The following is a 20,491-nucleotide window of genomic DNA, read 5'->3' as shown; positions in this document are numbered from 1 at the left end:
CATTGAGATGAGATGTATCAGCCAAAAATGCAAGAGCTTCCATCTTTTCTTCATTTTGCATGAATTCCATGAACTGTTTTGCGTTTGCACTCTATTGCTCTGACAGAAACACTTGCAGCTCTTTCCTAATGGACCAAAAACGCTCCAGGACCTTGCCTTTGCTCAACCATCTGACATTGTTGTGCATGAGCAAATCATCAAATGTTGCATTGATCTCTGTCAGGAATGTGCGCAGCAAGCCGTGCTGCAGTGAAGAATATGCTCTCAAAACGTTTACGAGTCTCATCACTGTTGCCATGATTTCAGAGTACACTTCTCCAAGACTTTGTCCTCGCACAAAGGACAGGTTGGTGTATCATGCAGTGGTAAGATATTAGGTCACGGTGGTGATCTTTCAGGCGGTGAACCTGTCCTCTCTCTCTCCCTATCATGGCTGGAGCCATCAGTAGCAATTGACACCACTTTCTTCCAATCTATCCCTCTTTCATTCAGCATTCCCATTATTGCTTCATAAATGTCTTCTTGCCTTGTAAGTTCACTGAGGTTTGCCAGGCCCAACACATCTTCAACAAACTCCCCATTTGCCTCATCATAAAACCTCACACACACCAGCAACTGAGCATTGTCAGTGGTGTCTGTGGGCTCATCCACAGCTAAGGGAAATGCACTGTGCATTTTTATTCCATCGCAAAGCTGTTTAATCAAATCGCCAGCCAGTACTTCAGTTCTTCTGGTTGCTGTGGAATCTGAGGGGGATTTGCTTGATTTTACTTCATTTCCTCTTTTTGTTTGCCTGCCAACATGGTCTCCATCACTTCAGTCATCATTTTTTTTATTTCTGCATCAGAGAAGGGCTTCTTGTGTTTACCCAACACCCATGCTACGTAGCTTTTTTTCATTGTGACATAGGAGTAACAAGAATTCTGCTTGTGGCTTGATATGACGATTTCATCTCATTGATTTTTGTGGTTCTTAGCTCTGAGTTTTGAGGATATTTTGCTTCAAAATAACTGTTTTGTGTCATAGTGGCGTTTCAAATTGCCACTCTTCACAAGGGTGTTTCTTGGCATAATAGGCACATGGGTTTGGTGGTCATTGGAGGGAGGATGAACGCATATTTCTCAATCCATTCCTCTTTGAATTGCCGATTTTCACTGTCGACTTTTCTTGCCACCTTTGAACATTTTGATTTACGTTTGAAATCTAGGCTACTAGCGAACTGCCGAAGAAACTAGCTCCACTATTACCTTTTACCTATTTCTTGTTGTAAATAAAGTTTGAATCATTGTCATGGAAATGAGATGACGCTGAATCTGATTGGACCAAACCATGGAGCAGTCCGACATTCGGAGCGCTGCTTGCAGTGGAGAAAGAGAAGTGTTTTGAGTCATTGCGGCGATGTCTTGCACATAATACAAATAATAAATGTGAAAATTATAATTTGCTCAGAGTCCGGAGACAGTTGTGATTCAGAGTCCAACCAAGATGACAAACTGGAGCTCTCATAACGGTAGTAAAAAAAACAAGCATATAGTACATTCATTGATGAGGTAACAGTGGCTACATGCGGCCCCCATGTGAGGTCCCTTGAGAAATGTTTGGGACCACAAGAGGATTTTTTTCACAAGTGCCAGATGGAGAAATAAAGCTCTAACACACAAACTGTTCAGACATAAAGCTTTTATTCATGTTAACTTTACCCAATGCAACGAGGTCATAAAACAGGTAAACAAACACCTGTCAGGGAGGTGTGACATCACAGCCGCCCATCAGGAGAGAGGCGGATAATTAACCTGAAAACATTGAAACAGCACCAGCAGTGGCCAACAGACAGTTATTGGCTCTGATCGTAGCTTCAGAAGCAAGAAGCGAGCAAACAGTGGAAGAACAGCAGGAGGCGGGGTCTCAGGCGAGGAGGCGGAGTTTCAGAGATTGTTATCACACCAATCCTGCAAACACTGAGTGCAAAGTTTGGCCTTATGGGCGTTCGCTCCTACGTTGACTTTCAGCCACTCGATGAACCTCTCATGGTCTTGGGTTAACTGCAGGAACTTAGCCAGGAGATCACTGGCCTAAAAACATAGAAACACAAGAAATACTCAAACAACATGTTAAAGGGATGGTTCGGGTTTTTTGAAGTGGGGTTGTTTGAAGTGCTTATCAGTACTAAATAAAAACTTTTTTAAGGACAATAAAATGTATTTGAACAATTTGACAACTTATGAAGATCTGAACACTCTGTAGATTCACTGATCATAAAAATAATCCTTAGTTAAAGATTTAAATCATATTTTGTGAACATTTGAACCCAAACTCATTTAGCTTTATCTTTAGTCAAAATTAAATCCATTGTTTTTTATTTAATTATGCCTGATGCTAACTCAGAGTTAAATTAGAATTTTAAAGACAATCAAGAAAATAATCGTCAGATAAATCAATAATTAAAATGATTGGTTATCTACCTGCCATAATGAAGGCAACAGTCATTCAATTAATCATTTCAGAAACATTTTTGCAACTCTCAATTTGTCCTCACGAGTCTTTGATAGATGTAGTGCTTAATGTGAATACTCTCATACTGTACAGCACAGTTCTATATCAATACTGTTAAACGGATGTGAATGTTTTGGTGGAATTAAAAATGCATAGAAACACAACTTATACGCACAGTCGGATGTATAAATCTACACACTCACATGGTGTGGCCATGACAACTGCGGCCTGAAGAGGGCGCTGCAGTGTTAACCTGAAGTGAAAGTGTGTTTGTGTGTGCTTTCTGCACCTTGTTGAAGCCCTGGCTCCCCAGCTTCCTCCCTAGAACATCTCCGATCCCCGGCAGATCCCTCACAGATTTGTGGCCCATCGGCTCGCTGACAAAATCCCGGTGCTTCTTAGTCATGGTCCACATCCTGCTGGAAATCATGGACAAGAACTCATAGTCAGAAAAAAAACACATCAGAGATAATTCAATGATCTCTGAAGTGAACAAATATTTACAGTTTAGCGGGCAAAAAAAACTAGATTTTTTTTATAGAGTTATTTTATAAATCGATTGCAATCAAAATGCTTGCTAATGAATTCCTCTTTATTTAGATCATAAAGTTACAGCCCTAAAAGTAAGTCAATAGTTGTTAATTAATTTAAATGCCCTTTAACAGACCAGAATTAATTCTTGAGAAGAAATAAATCAAAAATATGAAATAAGAGTCATATAAAGTCTTATTTCATACCTTTTCCTACTGTTTGTTTTAGGTGAGCTTATATGATTATCATACAGATCCAGTCGTGTGGTAAGTATTCAGATCCTCTACAATAAGACTAATAACTTTCCAAATAAAAGGTCAAATATGTAATAATACCAGTAAAATGAAGTTAACGTATGAAAAATAATTGTGTTTTACTTTCTTAGCTATTGTTTTGAGGAGTGAAAACTTGTAATCTGTAAAGTAACTAAAGCTGTCAAACAAAGTTAGTGTAGGAGAAGTAAAATTGACCATATTTAATTTAGAGATATTTCTTCGTGGAGTAGAAGGAGTAAGATATTAAAGGAAATACTATACTAAGTAACCTACAAGTGTGTTACATTTGTACTTGAGTATAATACATCCACCACTGATTACTGATTAATGCTTGTTTGTGTCATTTTTTCATTTGAATAAAAAAAATGGATTAAAGCAGCTGCTGGAGTCTCACAGTGAAACCAGTGAGACCAGCTTATGGCGGAACCAGACTGCAGGTTTATGCTGGACTCTGCTGGTCCAGGGATAACCTGGTTCAGAGAGAGTGTTCACCTTCTGGTCTGGACCGGCTGTACGTGGACCGGGTTCACGTGCGGGAGGATCAGGCGGGTGCAGACAGACAGGCCAACGGTACAGAGACAAACTTCAACGTGAAACCCAACAATTAAATCAGATAAGTTATTTGTTTAAAGTCTGAGTGGTTTGACTCACCTGAGATGAGAAAACACCAAACTTAACGACCAACCCGCAGGAAAACTTTCCTCTGTTACTGAGGTTGTTTTATTCTGAAACCAAGAAATACCAATACACGTGTTCTTGTCGGTGTCCCAGTGAAATGTCATCCTGAGCGACCCAAGTGCTGCCTTTTTTTACTTTTATTAGACACAAAGAAATTTGCAAAGCAAGTTAGGGAAGATCAGAACAAATATATACAGCGTGTTAATTAAAACAAAGATGTATTACAAAATATAGAAGCCATAAAACAAAAAACAAAACCATCAGGGGTAAACAGACGAGCACAAAGGGCAAGCTAAGAGACATTTAAACAGCAAGGATTTTATATATATGCATCGAGCTTCAGAGAAGAGACGACAAACTAAAGAAAATATAATATTATGGAAACGACAAAGTGCCGTTCACGGTGGAGACCAGAGGACATTGTTGTCATTCATGCCGTCACGTGTTTTAAAGCGCGGTCTAAAAACGTTGTTTCTTTCTGTTGAAAACTCCTGCAGTGGACACAGCAAGGCCAACCAGTTGTTTAACTCACCATTACGTAGAAAAAGCCTCGTGTTTGATGTGTTTTTGATGTGCCGACATTAGCAGAGTGTCGTATCAGACTCAGATATACCTTTACTTGTTTTAGTTGCACATTTTCACAGAACAGTAGGGCAATGTTAAATCATATCAATGTAAATAGGAGTTCAGCTTGACTTTCTATATGACCAACAGACAGTAAGTGTTTTACGGCGTGGCTACCTGTGGTTGACACTCTGAGCTGTTTTTTGCTAGCATCACAGACAAGTATCACAATGTACATCAGTTACTGTGAATTACATAAACACCTTGCTGACTGATAACTAAGCTTGTCAAACCCTCCCGCTTCTGGCTTCACCGTCTCGTTTAAAAAAGGTCATTTCTGGCTCCAAAACCAAGATGACAAACTGGAGGTCTGAAACAGTAGTCCAAAAGCAAGCACGTAGACATTCATTGATGATTGTAACAGTCGCTACATGCAGTCAATGTTCGTTTCTGTGTCACAGTTCTTCTCTGCCTCACCACTCTGCACCTGCCTGCTTCAATCTGCCAATCAGACACACCCCTCTCATCAAGCCAACTCCACTCACCTGTGCTCTCTGCTCTGCTCTGGCTGCATTTAAGCCCCAGCTCCACTCTCACTCATTGCCAGATTGTTCTCGATGCTTGCACCAGACTCTCCAGCGTTTTTCTGCCTGATCTCCCGGTTTCGACCCTGCTTGCCTCTGACCATCCTGCCGGACCGTTCTCCTGGTAATCACCTCAGCCTTCCGTCCCCGACCACGATCCTCGCCTGTCCCTTTCTGGATTCTGCCTGTCTGCTCCCTTGGCTATCCGGTGATTACCTGATTCAGCTCTACATAGTGAGTGTCACTCTCGTCTCCTCTGTGGCATCCTGCAGTTCTGTGACTCTGATTATCCCTTCACTGAGTGAGTACAAGACTGAGCTTCACGGACGTTACTCACCAGTATCCTGGTTTGGTTCGGCGGAACCTACTCTACGATCCCCACCAGAGACTGTTAAAGGCCAGCGGCCAGAAGATAGACTGTTTTGCCTACTGCCTTTGATTCCTGCTCATGTGTCAATAAAGTTTGTTACCAACGATACCTGCCTGTCTTTGTGCTGCTATTGGGTCCAAACCATACCCCTTACAGTACAATCTGGCCAAAAGAATGGACCCAGCGCACAGCCCCGATCCACTGGCTCGCCTGGACCGGGTGGAGACCCAGCTCCAGCATCAAGAGGCGATGTTAGACTCCACCACGGCTAACATTCAGTTTGCGGCAGCTAACCAAGAGCAAGCGCTAGCCACGCTATCCGCCCAGGTTCAACAACTCACCGCGACCCTAGCCCAGTCCATCTCTCCGCTAGCTCCTCCGAGTCATCCTCCTCCACCAGCTCCGGCATATCCTGGTCCGGTCTTAGAGGCTCGAGTGGGAGTCCCGGAACGCTACGCCGGGGACCCAGAGGGTTGCAATCCATTCATCACAAACTGTTCAATCCTCTTTTCTCTGCAACCCCACACCTTCGCCTCCGAGGCAGCTAAGGTGGCGTTCACGATCAATAGCCTGACAGGTCGCGCTCGGCTGTGGGGAACAGCCGAGTGGGAACGCCACACGCCCGCTTGCTCCTCCTTCATCGCCTTCACCACCGAACTCCGCAAGGTGTTCGGTGTAGCATCCCGAGGTCCCGACGCTTCCGGGGGTCTCCTGGGTTTCAGACAGGGAGCCTGCTCGGTGACTGACTACGCCATTGACTTCCGCATCCGGGCTCGGAGGAGCGAGTGGAACCAGGCGGCTCAGGTGGACGCCTTCCTGTTGGGGCTGGCCGACTACGTCAAGGACGAGCTGGTGTCCTATGACCTTCCTGCCTCTCTCGACGATATCATCGAGCTGGCTTCCCGTGTGGACAGACGGATTCAAGCTAGACACCAAGAGAGACGGCAGGGACGAGGGGAGGGGCTTCCGGCTCTTCGTCCTCCAGCTTCTCCCAGGTCCTCAACTCCGCCCGCCAGCACACCGAGGAGGGATTCTGAGCCCATGCAGATCGGCCGGGCCAGCCTAACACCACAAGAGAGAGAGAGGCGCCGCAGAGGGAACCTCTGCCTCTACTGTGGTCAGCCCGGACACTTCATTTCCAGGTGTCCGGCAAAAGGTCAGGCTCACCGATGAGGGAGGAGGTCCCGGTGAGGCACACATCTAGATCCTCCTCAATCTCACGTCCCCTGTGCCAGGTCCGACTGCTGCTACCCCAAGGCTCTCAGACTCTTGCCACACTCATAGACTCTGGTTCAGACGCTAACATCATCGACGACGACCTAGCACTTCAGCTAGGCGTCGGTCGAATTCGCCTGCCAGTTCCTGTTCCTGCCAATGCCCTGGACGGTCACCTCCTGGGGACTGTCACCCACCAGACGGTGCCCATCCACATGCTCCTGTCTGGCAACCACCACGAGACTATCCAGTTTCACATCCTGTCCTCTCCTCGTCACCTACTCCTCCTGGGATTCCCCTGGCTTCGACGTCATAACCCACACATAGACTGGACCACGGGGGCGATCCTGGGTTGGAGCCCTACTTGTCATCAGGTCTGTCTAAAGCAAGCCACCGCTTCCCAGTCATCTACCTGTTCCAGTCCTGCTCCAGATATGTCGGGGGTCCCTGCTGAATACCTAGACTTTCGAGAGGTCTTCAGCAAAGCCAAAGCAACCTCTCTTCCCCCGCATAGACCCTACGACTGCGCCATCGACCTCCAGTCTGGCTCTGCTCCCCCCAGAGGCCGCCTGTACTCCATTTCCGCCTCTGAGAGAGGGGCCATGGACACCTACATTAATGACTCTTTGGCCGCAGGCATCATCCGACCCTCGTCATCTCCGGCAGGGGCGGGCTTCTTCTTTGTGGCAAAAAAGGACAAGACGCTCCGCCCCTGTATCGACTATCGAGGACTGAATGACATTACGGTGAAAAACCGTTATCCCCTGCCCCTCATCGCCTCAGCATTCGAGCTCCTGGAGGGAGCTACAGTCTTCACCAAACTCGATCTACGTAACGCCTACCACCTGGTCCGGATCCGAGAGGGAGACGAATGGAAGACGGCGTTCAACACCCCCACCGGCCACTATGAGTACCTGGTGATGCCTTTTGGTCTCACTAATGCTCCTGCCGTCTTCCAGGCCCTTGTTAACGACGTACTCAGAGACATGCTTAACAAGTTTGTTTTCGTCTACCTCGATGACATCCTGATCTTCTCCCGATCCAAGGACGAACACATTCACCATGTCCAGAGGGTTCTCCAACGTCTCCTGGAGAATTCACTCTTCGTCAAGGCTGAGAAGTGTGAATTCCATGTTCCATCCATCTCCTTCCTGGGGTACGTCATAGGGAGGGGGACCGTCCAGATGGACTCTACCAAGGTCTCCGCTGTCACCTCCTGGCCCACTCCGGACTCCCGTAAGCAGCTTCAGCGTTTTCTGGGCTTCGCCAACTTTTACCGGAGGTTCATCAGAGGGTACAGCACGGTGGCAGCCCCCCTCACGGCCCTCACCTCCTCCAAGGTGCCCTTCCGGTGGTCTTCGGCCGCCAATGAGGCTTTCCGGTCCCTGAAGACACGTTTTACGACGGCCCCCATCCTCATAATGCCTGACACCGAACGACAGTTCGTGGTCGAAGTGGACGCCTCCGACGTGGGAGTTGGGGCTGTTCTGTCTCAGAGGGCCGCCATCGACCAGAAGCTACACCCCTGCGCCTTCTTCTCCAGGCGGTTGACCCCGGCCGAGAGAAACTGTGATATTGGTAACAGAGAGTTACTAGCAGTGAAGTTGGCTCTGGAGGAGTGGCGACACTGGTTAGAGGGGACCAAACTGCCGTTCCTGGTGTGGACAGATCACAAGAACCTTGAGTACATCCAGTCAGCCAAGAGACTGAACTCCCGCCAGGCCCGGTGGTCACTCTTCCTGACCAGATTCAACTTCTCTCTCTCATATCGGCCGGGGTCCCGCAACGTCAAGCCTGATGCCTTGTCTCGGCAGTTCCAGGAGGAGGAGAGGGAGGCTGGTGAACCCAATACCATTCTTCCAGCCTCACGTCTCATCGCCACACTTACCTGGGAGGTGGAGGAAAGGGTCAGAGCTGCCATCCAGGACCAGCCCGGACCCAGTTCCTGTCCACCAGAACGCCTGTATGTTCCACCTGACCTCCGGTCCGAGGTCCTCCAGTGGGCTCACAGCTCCAAACTCACCTGCCACCCTGGGATCCAGCGGACTAAGGAGGTCGTACAGCGTCGCTTCTGGTGGTCCACGCTGACGGAGGATACTCGGAGCTTCGTCAACGCCTGCCCCACCTGCAACCAACACAAACCTACGCTCCAAGCTCCTGCTGGTCTTCTGCACCCACTACCAGTACCTCATCGTCCTTGGTCACACATCTCCGTGGACTTCGTCACCGGTCTACCACCATCCAGCGGCAACACCACCATTCTGACGGTTGTGGACCGGTTTAGCAAGATGGCCCACTTCGTGCCCCTGCCCAAGCTCCCTTCAGCCAAGGGGACTGCTAAATTGTTGCTGAGACATGTGGTCCGTCTCCATGGCATCCCAGTGGATGTGGTTTCTGATCGGGGCCCCCAGTTCGCCTCTATTTTCTGGAAAGAATTCTGCTCGCTCCTGGGGGCCACCGTCAGTCTCTCATCAGGATACCATCCCCAGTCTAACGGCCAGACGGAGCGCAAGAATCAGGAGATGGAGACGGCACTCCGTTGCATGACATCACAATCCCCATCGTCTTGGTCCGAACAGCTCCTGTGGGTGGAATACTCCCACAACACCCTGACCAGTTCTGCCACTGGTCTCTCTCCCTTCCAGTGCGTATACGGCTACCAGCCACCTCTGTTCCCAACCCTAGAGAGAGAGACTTCCTGTCCATCCGTCCAGGCTTTCATCCGCCGCTGCCGTAGGACCTGGATCCGAGCTCGAGCTGCCCTCCTCAAGGCCGCTGGTCGCTATGCCTCTGCCTCCAACCGCCACCGCTCCCAGGCTCCAGAATATCAGCTAGGTCAAAAGGTTTGGCTCTCCACCCGTGACCTTCCCCTGAGGGTGGAGTCAAAGAAGCTGGCCCCCCGCTTCATTGGTCCTTTCGAGGTGGTCAAGATCATCAACCCGGCAGCGGTGAGACTCAAACTCCCCAGATCTATGCGCGTCCATCCCACATTCCACGTCTCCAGGATCAAGCCGGTCCGAGAGAGTACCCTGGTCTCCGCCGTCCCACCTCCTCCACCTCCTCGTTTCATCGACGGAGGCCTCACCTACACGGTCCGCCGTCTCCTGCAGTCCCGCCGACGTGGGAGGGGCCTTCAATACCTGGTGGACTGGGAGGGATACGGCCCCGAGGAGAGATCCTGGGTCCCTGCCAGACACATATTGGGTCACCACCTCATCAGGGACTTTCATCAGCGCCACCCCGATCAACCCACCAGAACCAGTTATATCCCCATACCACGGACTCCATTCCCCCGGCCATCCCATCGCTCAGAACCATCGGATGATGAGTCCGACGCTGATGATGGGCGCAACAATAACCCCCTCTCTGACGCGGACGACGCATTCCCTACAGTCGGGGATGAGGGGATGGAGGTGGACGTCTCGGACGAATATTAACCCTCCTCCGGACCCCCTCCACCCACCCAGCTCTGCATTGGATTTTGTTTGGGTCGTCAGGAGCCGCCCCTTAAGGAGGGGGTTCTGTCACAGTTCTTCTCTGCCTCACCACTCTGCACCTGCCTGCTTCAATCTGCCAATCAGACACACCCCTCTCATCAAGCCAACTCCACTCACCTGTGCTCTCTGCTCTGCTCTGGCTGCATTTAAGCCCCAGCTCCACTCTCACTCATTGCCAGATTGTTCTCGATGCTTGCACCAGACTCTCCAGCGTTTTTCTGCCTGATCTCCCGGTTTCGACCCTGCTTGCCTCCGACCATCCTGCCGGACCGTTCTCCTGGTAATCACCTCAGCCTTCCGTCCCCGACCACGATCCTCGCCTGTCCCTTTCTGGATTCTGCCTGTCTGCTCCCTTGGCTATCCGGTGATTACCTGATTCAGCTCTACATAGTGAGTGTCACTCTCGTCTCCTCTGTGGCATCCTGCAGTTCTGTGACTCTGATTATCCCTTCACTGAGTGAGTACAAGACTGAGCTTCACGGACGTTACTCACCAGTATCCTGGTTTGGTTCGGCGGAACCTACTCTACGATCCCCACCAGAGACTGTTAAAGGCCAGCGGCCAGAAGATAGACTGTTTTGCCTACTGCCTTTGATTCCTGCTCATGTGTCAATAAAGTTTGTTACCAACGATACCTGCCTGTCTTTGTGCTGCTATTGGGTCCAAACCGTACCCCTTACATTCTGTGCCTTCACATCCAATTATGAAATGTTTGGGACCACAAGAGGATTTTTTTTTACAAGTGTCAGATGGAGAAATAAAGCAATGATACACAAACGGTTCAGACATAAAACTTTTATTCATGTTAACTTTACCCAAAGCAACAAGGTCATAAAACGGGTAAAGAAACACCAGTCAGGGAGCTGTGACATCACAGCCACCCATCAGGAGGCGGGGTTTCATGTGAGGAAGCGGAGTTTCAGAGGTTGTTTTCACACCACTCATTCAAACCCCGAGTACAGGACTCAGCGTCGCGGGAGTTCGCTCCTGAGGTGTTCTTCAGCCAACTGCTGAACTGCATAGTGTCTTGCTTGACATGCAGGTACTGACCCAGAACATCACTGGCCTGAAAACACAGAAACACAAGAAATACACAATCAACATGTTTAAGGGATAGTTTGGGTTTTTTGAAGTGGGGTTGTTTGAAGTGCTTGTCAGTACTAAATAAAAAGTCAAAAGACTGAAACTGTAGCTGTTCAGACCATGGCCCAATCAGTTTCCATCTGGTGCATAAAACAGCCCCTACCCCCTCAAGTAGGCGGCGGCTCACTCCTGGCAGACAAAAATAAAAAAAAATCTCAAAAATATACAGACTTGTAACTCAAACAGACAACAGTCTCCAACGACCCGTTCAACATCGGGAAAAACTTGATTACTTTCATGCCCCCGGGCTCTGCCCGTCTACCCTAACATTCTGGACAAAACTTCATACACACACTATCCACAAACAAGTCGCAGCAGTCCAGCCTCCCCATCAGTCTGTCTGCTCGAGGACCTCTCATCAGTTGAGCATATCATATAATTACTGACATCTTATTTTGATTCATTTGTTTCTTTATTTATTGATTGATTTCTACGTTTTCATTTTTTCCACATTTCCTCCTTATTATTACCTATTTCTTTATTTATTTCTTTATTCATCAATTCATACATATTATACATATTATTATTATTATAGTTTAATATTTAGTATTTTTATTTGTATAATTATTATTATTAAGTGTGTAAATATATGTAATCTAATAATGTTACATTAATAGAATATTGCTATTATTATTGTTGTTGTTGTTGTTAAAAATAATAACTATAATAATAATAACTTATACGCACAGTCGGATGTATAAATCTTCACACTCACTTGTGATCTGAGTGTGATAATGATCTATGGCGTGGCCATGACAACTGCGGCCTGAAGAGGGCGCTGCAGTGTTAACCTGAAGTGAAAGTGTGTATGTGTGTGCTTTCTGCACCTTGTTGAAGCCCAGGTTCTCCAGCCTCCGCCCCAGATTATCTCCGATCCCCGGCAGATCCCTCACAGATTTGTGTCCCATCGGCTCGCCGACAAAATTCCGGTGCTTCTTAGTCGTGGACGTCATCCTGCTGGAAGTCATGGACAAGAACTCATAGTCAGAAAAAAACTGATCAGAGATAATTAACTGATCTCTGAAGTGAACAAATATTTACGGGCAAAAAAAACGTGATTTTTAATAAAGGTTATTATTTTATAAATCAATTTTCAGTATGCTTGCTACTGAATTCCTCTTTATTTAGATCATAAAGTTACAGCCCTAAAAGTAAGTCTATAGTTGTTAATTAATTTAAATGCCTACTTTGAACAGACCGAAACTAAAGCTTGAGAAAAAAGAAAAAAGAAATCAAAAATATGAAATAAGAGTCATAAAAAGTACATTTTAAAAAATATAATGTCTTTATATACAACAAACTAGAAATCAGATCTTTGTCATATCTGGTCCTCTCCCTACGTCTGTCTCCTCCCTGCGCCGCATAACTGATAAACTATGTGGACCACCTCCGGTTCACTTCATTCTCAGCATGTGGATGTGGTGGAATACTTCTCGGAAACATGTCAGGGGCCTTTTTGACGGTATGAGTATGAGAACCACACGCGCGCTGCGTGATTGTAACCCGCTCACTGCTGGGTCACATGAATATAAATTCTGATAAACTGTTCATCACACTCTGTATCGTCTCCCTCTCACCGCGCTGTCTCTCCCTGGTTCCGGATCGTCCCGTATTAAAAACTTTAAAGCAGTCTCCTTACTGAAGAACAATAGAATGCCACCCGTCAGAGTGGGTAAGAGTGAGTGAGATACCCGCCACTGCCCAATTCCACCCGCATTTGGCGGGTGTTTATGTCAAGCCCTGATTATCATACAGATCCAGTGGTGGGGTAAGTATTCATATCCTCTAGGTCGGACCAGCCGAACGTGGACCGGGAGGATCAGGCGGGTTCAGACAGGAAGACAGACAGGATAACGATACAGAAACAGTTTAAAACTTTAACACCACTTTTAGAAACCGAAGTGAAACCCCACAATTTAATCAAATAAGTTATTTTCTTTTAAAGTCTAAGTGGTTTGACTCACCTGAGCTGAGAAAACACACCAAACTTCACAAGGAACCCACAGGAAAACGTGCCTCTGTTACTGGTGGCGTTTTATTATGAGACCAGGAAATATCAACACACAAGTCTGTTCACTTGTTCATGTGAAACCAGATCCACGGGCGGCCCCGATACTGAGCATTCCCCAAACAGGGTTCACTCGCTCTCTCCAAGGTGTGTCGACTCTGTCTTTAAGTTTTTGCTTATTAAAGGCCTTGACACACCCCTGATGAAGTGTTTTCCATTCATTGAGTCCAGTGGCATGTTGGGAACTCCCTCTCACTGAGACAAAGGAAGGTGTTATTGTTATGACTTTAGCTGAAGCGCCTGACTATCTAGAGTTTACCCCTTGTCCTGGAGCTCTCAGCCCAGACAAGGCCACCAACTATCTCTCTAAGACAGAAGGAGCAACAGTAAATCATGCACAAGAACAATTGTCAAGAAATCAATTCATAGAAAAAGACAGGAAGCAATTAGACAAACTGTTAATTAAATAAATGAGTAGAAAGCAAAAGTTTAAAAGTAAATACAAACAAAATAATTAAATGGGGTGAACTTCAATAAAACATATATCTATACACATAAAGAAGACACTGCAACTTTAGTCTTCCTTAGTAAGTGTGATTTGTAAGCTCTCATAGTACTCTTAAAAAAGGTAAAAAAGTAAGTTTTGCAAAAAGCCTCTGAGGCTGCATCTGATTTTCTCCAGTTTCAGAAACTGCATAGTGTCTCTAATCCATTTCGTACAGCGAGGAGGTGCTGGTTCCTTCCAGGACATAAGAACAAGGTGTCTGGCTTTTAAGGCGGTAAATGCTATGAGGACATAATTGTGCGTTCGATTTATACTCGGAAGTCGGAATTCGTAACTGAGAATAACATCACACCAGAGTTGAAATTTCCTACTGGGACTGGGAAAGTCCGACTTCTGAGTACAAATGGAATGCACCATAAGCTTTGCCCTTAGTGATTTGAGTTTCAGGGGTAAATCCAAACAGGGCACATATGGGGTTGGGAGGTATGTCTTTCTGAAACATCATAGTATAGGCACTAAAAATGCGGGTCCAAAATGAGCTAAGGTTGGGCCAGAACCACATGTGTACATGTGTATGTAGTCCGCTGGTTGACCTTTACAGCGAGGACATGAGGAGTCTACGTTGGGGAAGATTTTCACTAGCGCTGCTCTGGTCAAGTGTGCTCTAAAACAAGCGCATATTAAAGAACTTAATTTAAATTGACTATAGGCATACTCCACTTGCACCCAGGTCTGAGTGAGAGAAGACGAAGAGGGAGAAGTGCTGTTTGCTGTGTTGGAGTACAGAAAGCGCTGCTCAGTGCTATCTAAAAGATTGTCATGGCTGAAGATCCTCTCTCCCTCTTCGTCTTCTCTCACTCCTCTCTCCTTCTTCCTGCAACAACTGCGGTCTCGCACAAGATTTCAGCGCGAGACCTCTCTGTGAGCAAGACTTGGTTACAGACAACAACAGAGAGCATAAGGTAAAGTAGCATGGCTGCCACAGTGTTGTCAGACACTTATTATAACGATCTGAGCCTCAGTCAGTCAGTAGCAAAAACAAACGCTTTTAGTGGCTGTATATTGGCGTATGCCCCGTGCCCCGTTTAGTTACATTGTTACATATTCATTTCGCGGGTGCCGGCCGGTGCTCCCTCCCTGAAATAGGGTAGGTTGAAAAATCCCGAAGTTATCATTTAATATTACATGCCCAGAAATAATAGATAAAATTAGACAGTGCCAGTCTCTGTTTTTAAGGTCTTTAAAGGGCTCTCTTTAATTCTATGTGGTTTACCATTCCAGATAAATGACATTAGGCTCCTCACCATTGAATTAAAGAAAGACTTTTTAATCAGACATTTTGGCAATACAATAATTTTATTGAGGTTAATTCTGCCGTCTATGGATAGTGGGAGGTTTGCCCATCTAGTCATAAATTTCAGTTCTTAAAGCTGTAGTAGGTAGCATTATTAAAACTACCTTTTAGTCATATTTGCTCAAACTGTCACTTTAAACATGCTGTAGTACATGAGAGAGACAATCTGTGGAAAATACTGCTCCTCCCACTGCTCCTAATGTCATTTGCAAGAACCCAACGCTCCCAAAACACACAACCAATCAGAGCCGAGCAGTCTCTCAGGCTGCTGTCGCAGCACCACTCCTCCGCGCATGCCCACACGGTCAAGCTCAATTTCTTCAGGGTGCGCAGCGTCAGCCGGTTTGTGTCCACAATCACCGGGAATGAACAAACTACCCATCCCTCTATTGGCAACTACGACTTACACTACAGGACTGTAGGACCGAAGAAGACAAAAGAGGAAAAGGCTAGCTAAAAAGAAAGAGTTGGACCAAGACTCTCAAACCACAGTCAGAGCCTTCCTCTCCGCAACTTGCAGTGGCAGAGAGGCGACCCTCTCGTTCACCGAGGAAAACTCAAACACAGCGGCGCTCACCCGGGGGCTTGTTCGTATCCCCACACCCACCCGGCGCCTCTCACCCTGGGCAACTGCGGAAAAGGCGACAGTCCAGCCCCTCTCCAGGATATTGGTTCCAGAACCTGAGCTGTGTGTGAACGTGAGGGCAACTATATCTAGTTGGTAACGCTCCACCTCCTGCACCAGCTCCGGCTCCTTCCCCACCAGAGAGGTGACATTCCAAGTACCAAAAACCAGCCTACGCTGCCAGGGATCAGCACGCCAAGGCCTCCGCCTTGGACTTGCTGCACCCGACCCCTATGCTTATCCCTGCAGGTGGTGGGCCAACAAGGCGCCGGCTCCACATTGCTCATTCGGACTGAGCCTGGCCGGGCCCCATGGACAAAACCCACCAGACACTCACCAACGAGCATCCCCCCCAGGTCTGGGCGAGGTAGCGGTCCCCCGTTCTTGCCTCTTCATAGGGGGGGTTTGAACCGCTCTTAGTCTGGTCCTTACCCTGGGACCAATTTGCCTTGGGAGACCCTACCAGGGGCTAGTGCCCCGGACAACACAGCTCCCTGGTTCACAGGGACACGCAAACCCTCAAACCACATTAAGGTGGCGATTCATGGAGGGGGGATGTGTCAAGGAAAAATTTAATTTGATAAGAGATGTGGTTTCAGAATTGAGGTGATTATTTGTTGAAAAGTTTTGCAGTTTAATTTCTATAAATCACTATTTCCCCATTTTTTCCATTCTCCCAACTGGTTCACACACCCAACCCAAACACCCACCACAGTTTGAATGAAATCAAATCATCCTGAGAATTAAAGAACATTTAAAGTTCAAACATTTTAAATTCAGAACTGTTGCACATTTTGCAAAACACTGAAGTGGCACCTTTGGTCTGTTGCCAAGACTTTGAACTTTGGCACGAAAGAAGTGATGGCCAGGCGGAGACACTGATGCAAGTGTTCATTGGTGAGTCGGCTGCAGTACTTGTTTTTCACAATGTTCATTGTTTAGAATGCAGACTCACAGCTATAGGTTGAGACAAACATTGTGAGAATGTGAAGTGCCATCTTATGAGGGAGAGGGAAATCAGATGCAGTAACGGCCTTTGTCCAGAAGGTGGGAGCGTCGCAGTCAGCCTCTTTCAATGCAAGGTTTTCCTGGAGGTCAATCAACTCATTTTGCAGAGAAGCAACACTGGCCCATGGGAAGATTTGTTGTGCTTCTGCAGAGAACTTTTTTTTCAGTGGACAGTAGGACTTGTTTTCCTAATGGGATGTCTTTGAAGCGAGTCTTGAAATTTTCAGTCAGCTTCTCCAGGAATTCTACATGATTGTGAGGATGATCTTCTCCTTTGGTCTGTTCCAAAAGTTTTGGGAAGTGGAGCAGTCCCTCCTGTAGGTCAAAAATAAAAAGGAATAAGTAGCACTGCTTAAAAGGGTACGATTAAGTATCAAAAAGGTGTTCATAGGAATCCAGGGAATGTGTGTGGTAAAGAAAAGATTAAAAAGGCTTACCTGTAGGCCACTTTTGAAAACCTCCAGTTTCCTCTGGAAAGCACGCACTGCTGACATCAGCTCTCACACTGTGTTGTTCTTGCACTCATGCTTGAGATTTAGGTCATTGAGATGAGATGTATCAGCCAAAAATGCAAGAGCTTCCATCTTTTCTTCATTTTGCATGAATTCCATGAACTGTTTTGCGTTTGCACTCTATTGCTCTGACAGAAACACTTGCAGCTCTTTCCTAATGGACCAAAAACGCTCCAGGACCTTGCCTTTGCTCAACCATCTGACATTGTTGTGCATGAGCAAATCATCAAATGTTGCATTGATCTCTGTCAGGAATGTGCGCAGCAAGCCGTGCTGCAGTGAAGAATATGCTCTCAAAACGTTTACGAGTCTCATCACTGTTGCCATGATTTCAGAGTACACTTCTCCAAGACTTTGTCCTCGCACAAAGGACAGGTTGGTGTATCATGCAGTGGTAAGATATTAGGTCACGGTGGTGATCTTTCAGGCGGTGAACCTGTCCTCTCTCTCTCCCTATCATGGCTGGAGCCATCAGTAGCAATTGACACCACTTTCTTCCAATCTATCCCTCTTTCATTCAGCATTCCCATTATTGCTTCATAAATGTCTTCTTGCCTTGTAAGTTCACTGAGGTTTGCCAGGCCCAACACATCTTCAACAAACTCCCCATTTGCCTCATCATAAAACCTCACACACACCAGCAACTGAGCATTGTCAGTGGTGTCTGTGGGCTCATCCACAGCTAAGGGAAATGCACTGTGCATTTTTATTCCATCGCAAAGCTGTTTAATCAAATCGCCAGCCAGTACTTCAGTTCTTCTGGTTGCTGTGGAATCTGAGGGGGATTTGCTTGATTTTACTTCATTTCCTCTTTTTGTTTGCCTGCCAACATGGTCTCCATCACTTCAGTCATCATTTTTTTTATTTCTGCATCAGAGAAGGGCTTCTTGTGTTTACCCAACACCCATGCTACGTAGCTTTTTTTCATTGTGACATAGGAGTAACAAGAATTCTGCTTGTGGCTTGATATGACGATTTAATCTCATTGATTTTTGTGGTTCTTAGCTCTGAGTTTTGAGGATATTTTGCTTCAAAATAACTGTTTTGTGTCATAGTGGCGTTTCAAATTGCCACTCTTCACAAGGGTGTTTCTTGGCATAATAGGCACATGGGTTTGGTGCTCATTGGAGGGAGGATGAACGCATATTTCTCAATCCATTCCTCTTTGAATTGCCGATTTTCACTGTCGACTTTTCTTGCCACCTTTGAACATTTTGATTTACGTTTGAAATCTAGGCTACTAGCGAACTGCCGAAGAAACTAGCTCCACTATTACCTTTTACCTATTTCTTGTTGTAAATAAAGTTTGAATCATTGTCATGGAAATGAGATGACGCTGAATCTGATTGGACCAAACCATGGAGCAGTCCGACATTCGGAGCGCTGCTTGCAGTGGAGAAAGAGAAGTGTTTTGAGTCATTGCGGCGATGTCTTGCACATAATACAAATAATAAATGTGAAAATTATAATTTGCTCAGAGTCCGGAGACAGTTGTGATTCAGAGTCCAACCAAGATGACAAACTGGAGCTCTCATAACGGTAGTAAAAAAAACAAGCATATAGTACATTCATTGATGAGGTAACAGTGGCTACATGCGGCCCCCATGTGAGGTCCCTTGAGAAATGTTTGGGACCACAAGAGGATTTTTTTCACAAGTGCCAGATGGAGAAATAAAGCTCTAACACACAAACTGTTCAGACATAAAGCTTTTATTCATGTTAACTTTACCCAATGCAACGAGGTCATAAAACAGGTAAACAAACACCTGTCAGGGAGGTGTGACATCACAGCCGCCCATCAGGAGAGAGGCGGATAATTAACCTGAAAACATTGAAACAGCACCAGCAGTGGCCAACAGACAGTTATTGGCTCTGATCGTAGCTTCAGAAGCAAGAAGCGAGCAAACAGTGGAAGAACAGCAGGAGGCGGGGTCTCAGGCGAGGAGGCGGAGTTTCAGAGATTGTTATCACACCAATCCTGCAAACACTGAGTGCAAAGTTTGGCCTTATGGGCGTTCGCTCCTACGTTGACTTTCAGCCACTCGATGAACCTCTCATGGTCTTGGGTTAACTGCAGGAACTTAGCCAGAAGATCACTGGCCTAAAAACATAGAAACACAAGAAATACTCAAACAACATGTTAAAGGGATGGTTCGGTTTTTTTGAAGTGGGGTTGTTTGAAGTGCTTATCAGTACTAAATAAAAACTTTTTTAAGGACAATAAAATGTATTTGAACAATTTGACAACTTATGAAGATCTGAACACTCTGTAGATTCACTGATCATAAAAATAATCCTTAGTTAAAGATTTAAATCATATTTTGTGAACATTTGAACCCAAACTCATTTAGCTTTATCTTTAGTCAAAATTAAATCCATTGTTTTTTATTTAATTATTCCTGATGCTAACTCAGAGTTAAATTAGAATTTTAAAGACAATCAAGAAAATAATCGTCAGATAAATCAATAATTAAAATGATTGGTTATCTACCTGCCATAATGAAGGCAACAGTCATTCAATTAATCATTTCAGAAACATTTTTGCAACTCTCAATTTGTCCTCACGAGTCTTTGATAGATGTAGTGCTTAATGTGAATACTCTCATACTGTACAGCACAGTTCTATATCAATACTGTTAAACGGGTGTGAATGTTTTGGTGGAATTAAAAATGCATAGTAACACAACTTATACGCACAGTCGGATGTATAAATCTACACACTCACATGGTGTGGCCATGACAACTGCGGCCTGAAGAGGGCGCTGCAGTGTTAACCTGAAGTGAAAGTGTGTTTGTGTGTGCTTTCTGCACCTTGTTGAAGCCCTGGCTCCCCAGCTTCCTCCCTAGAACATCTCCGATCCCCGGCAGATCCCTCACAGATTTGTGGCCCATCGGCTCGCTGACAAAATCCCGGTGCTTCTTAGTCATGGTCCACATCCTGCTGGAAATCATGGACAAGAACTCATAGTCAGAAAAAAAACACATCAGAGATAATTCAATGATCTCTGAAGTGAACAAATATTTACAGTTTAGCGGGCAAAAAAAACTAGATTTTTTTTATAGAGTTATTTTATAAATCGATTGCAATCAAAATGCTTGCTAATGAATTCCTCTTTATTTAGATCATAA

The 20,491-nt window shown here is 46.0% G+C and overlaps 3 protein-coding genes across 4 annotated transcripts; all 3 read right to left on the bottom strand.

Moving 5' to 3' along the window:
• Positions 1–1,665: 1,665 nt before the first annotated feature.
• LOC138588871 (barrier-to-autointegration factor-like) lies at positions 1,666–2,908 on the bottom strand. The gene is made up of 2 exons (XM_069659118.1): positions 2,783–2,908; positions 1,666–2,072 (listed from the first exon to the last, which is right to left on the bottom strand). Exons 1-2 carry the CDS (start codon positions 2,906–2,908, stop codon positions 1,926–1,928), a joined length of 273 nt encoding a protein of 90 aa, XP_069515219.1. The 3' UTR covers positions 1,666–1,925.
• An 8,079-nt stretch (positions 2,909–10,987) lies between these two features.
• Positions 10,988–13,491, bottom strand: LOC138588599 (barrier-to-autointegration factor B-like). 2 transcript variants are annotated; one of them, XM_069658810.1, is made up of 3 exons: positions 13,315–13,491; positions 12,178–12,307; positions 10,988–11,273 (listed from the first exon to the last, which is right to left on the bottom strand). In XM_069658810.1, the coding sequence occupies exons 2-3, from the start codon at positions 12,301–12,303 to the stop codon at positions 11,127–11,129; spliced, it is 273 nt and encodes a 90-aa protein (XP_069514911.1). In that variant the 5' UTR covers positions 12,304–12,307; positions 13,315–13,491; the 3' UTR covers positions 10,988–11,126. The 2 variants fall into 2 exon arrangements, with proteins under 2 accessions (XP_069514911.1, XP_069514912.1); XM_069658811.1 differs by having other exon boundaries at positions 12,178–12,304.
• A 5,565-nt stretch (positions 13,492–19,056) lies between these two features.
• On the bottom strand, positions 19,057–20,299 carry LOC138588754 (barrier-to-autointegration factor-like). The gene is made up of 2 exons (XM_069659007.1): positions 20,174–20,299; positions 19,057–19,463 (listed from the first exon to the last, which is right to left on the bottom strand). Exons 1-2 carry the CDS (start codon positions 20,297–20,299, stop codon positions 19,317–19,319), a joined length of 273 nt encoding a protein of 90 aa, XP_069515108.1. The 3' UTR covers positions 19,057–19,316.
• Between the last annotated feature and the right edge of the window lie 192 nt (positions 20,300–20,491).

The sequence above is a fragment of the Semicossyphus pulcher genome, unplaced genomic scaffold, assembly GCF_022749685.1.
Source record: "Semicossyphus pulcher isolate SPU_LCO1_2020_fin unplaced genomic scaffold, fSemPul1.0.p SCAF_12, whole genome shotgun sequence".
Taxonomy (NCBI): Eukaryota; Metazoa; Chordata; class Actinopteri; order Labriformes; family Labridae; genus Semicossyphus; species Semicossyphus pulcher.
This window is presented reverse-complemented; position numbering and strand designations above follow the sequence as displayed.

Excerpts from the sequence above, each read along its gene's own strand:
- LOC138588871 (XM_069659118.1), bottom strand. The coding sequence starts at position 2,908 with ATGTGGACCATGACTAAGAAGCACCGGGATTTTGTCAGCGAGCCGATG. Across the intron at positions 2,073-2,782 it reads GGAGCCAGGGCTTCAACAAG|GCCAGTGATCTCCTGGCTAA; the intron begins GTGCAGAAAGCA and ends CTATGTTTTTAG.
- LOC138588599 (XM_069658810.1), bottom strand. The coding sequence starts at position 12,303 with ATGACGTCCACGACTAAGAAGCACCGGAATTTTGTCGGCGAGCCGATG. Across the intron at positions 11,274-12,177 it reads AGAACCTGGGCTTCAACAAG|GCCAGTGATGTTCTGGGTCA; the intron begins GTGCAGAAAGCA and ends CTGTGTTTTCAG.
- LOC138588754 (XM_069659007.1), bottom strand. The coding sequence starts at position 20,299 with ATGTGGACCATGACTAAGAAGCACCGGGATTTTGTCAGCGAGCCGATG. Across the intron at positions 19,464-20,173 it reads GGAGCCAGGGCTTCAACAAG|GCCAGTGATCTTCTGGCTAA; the intron begins GTGCAGAAAGCA and ends CTATGTTTTTAG.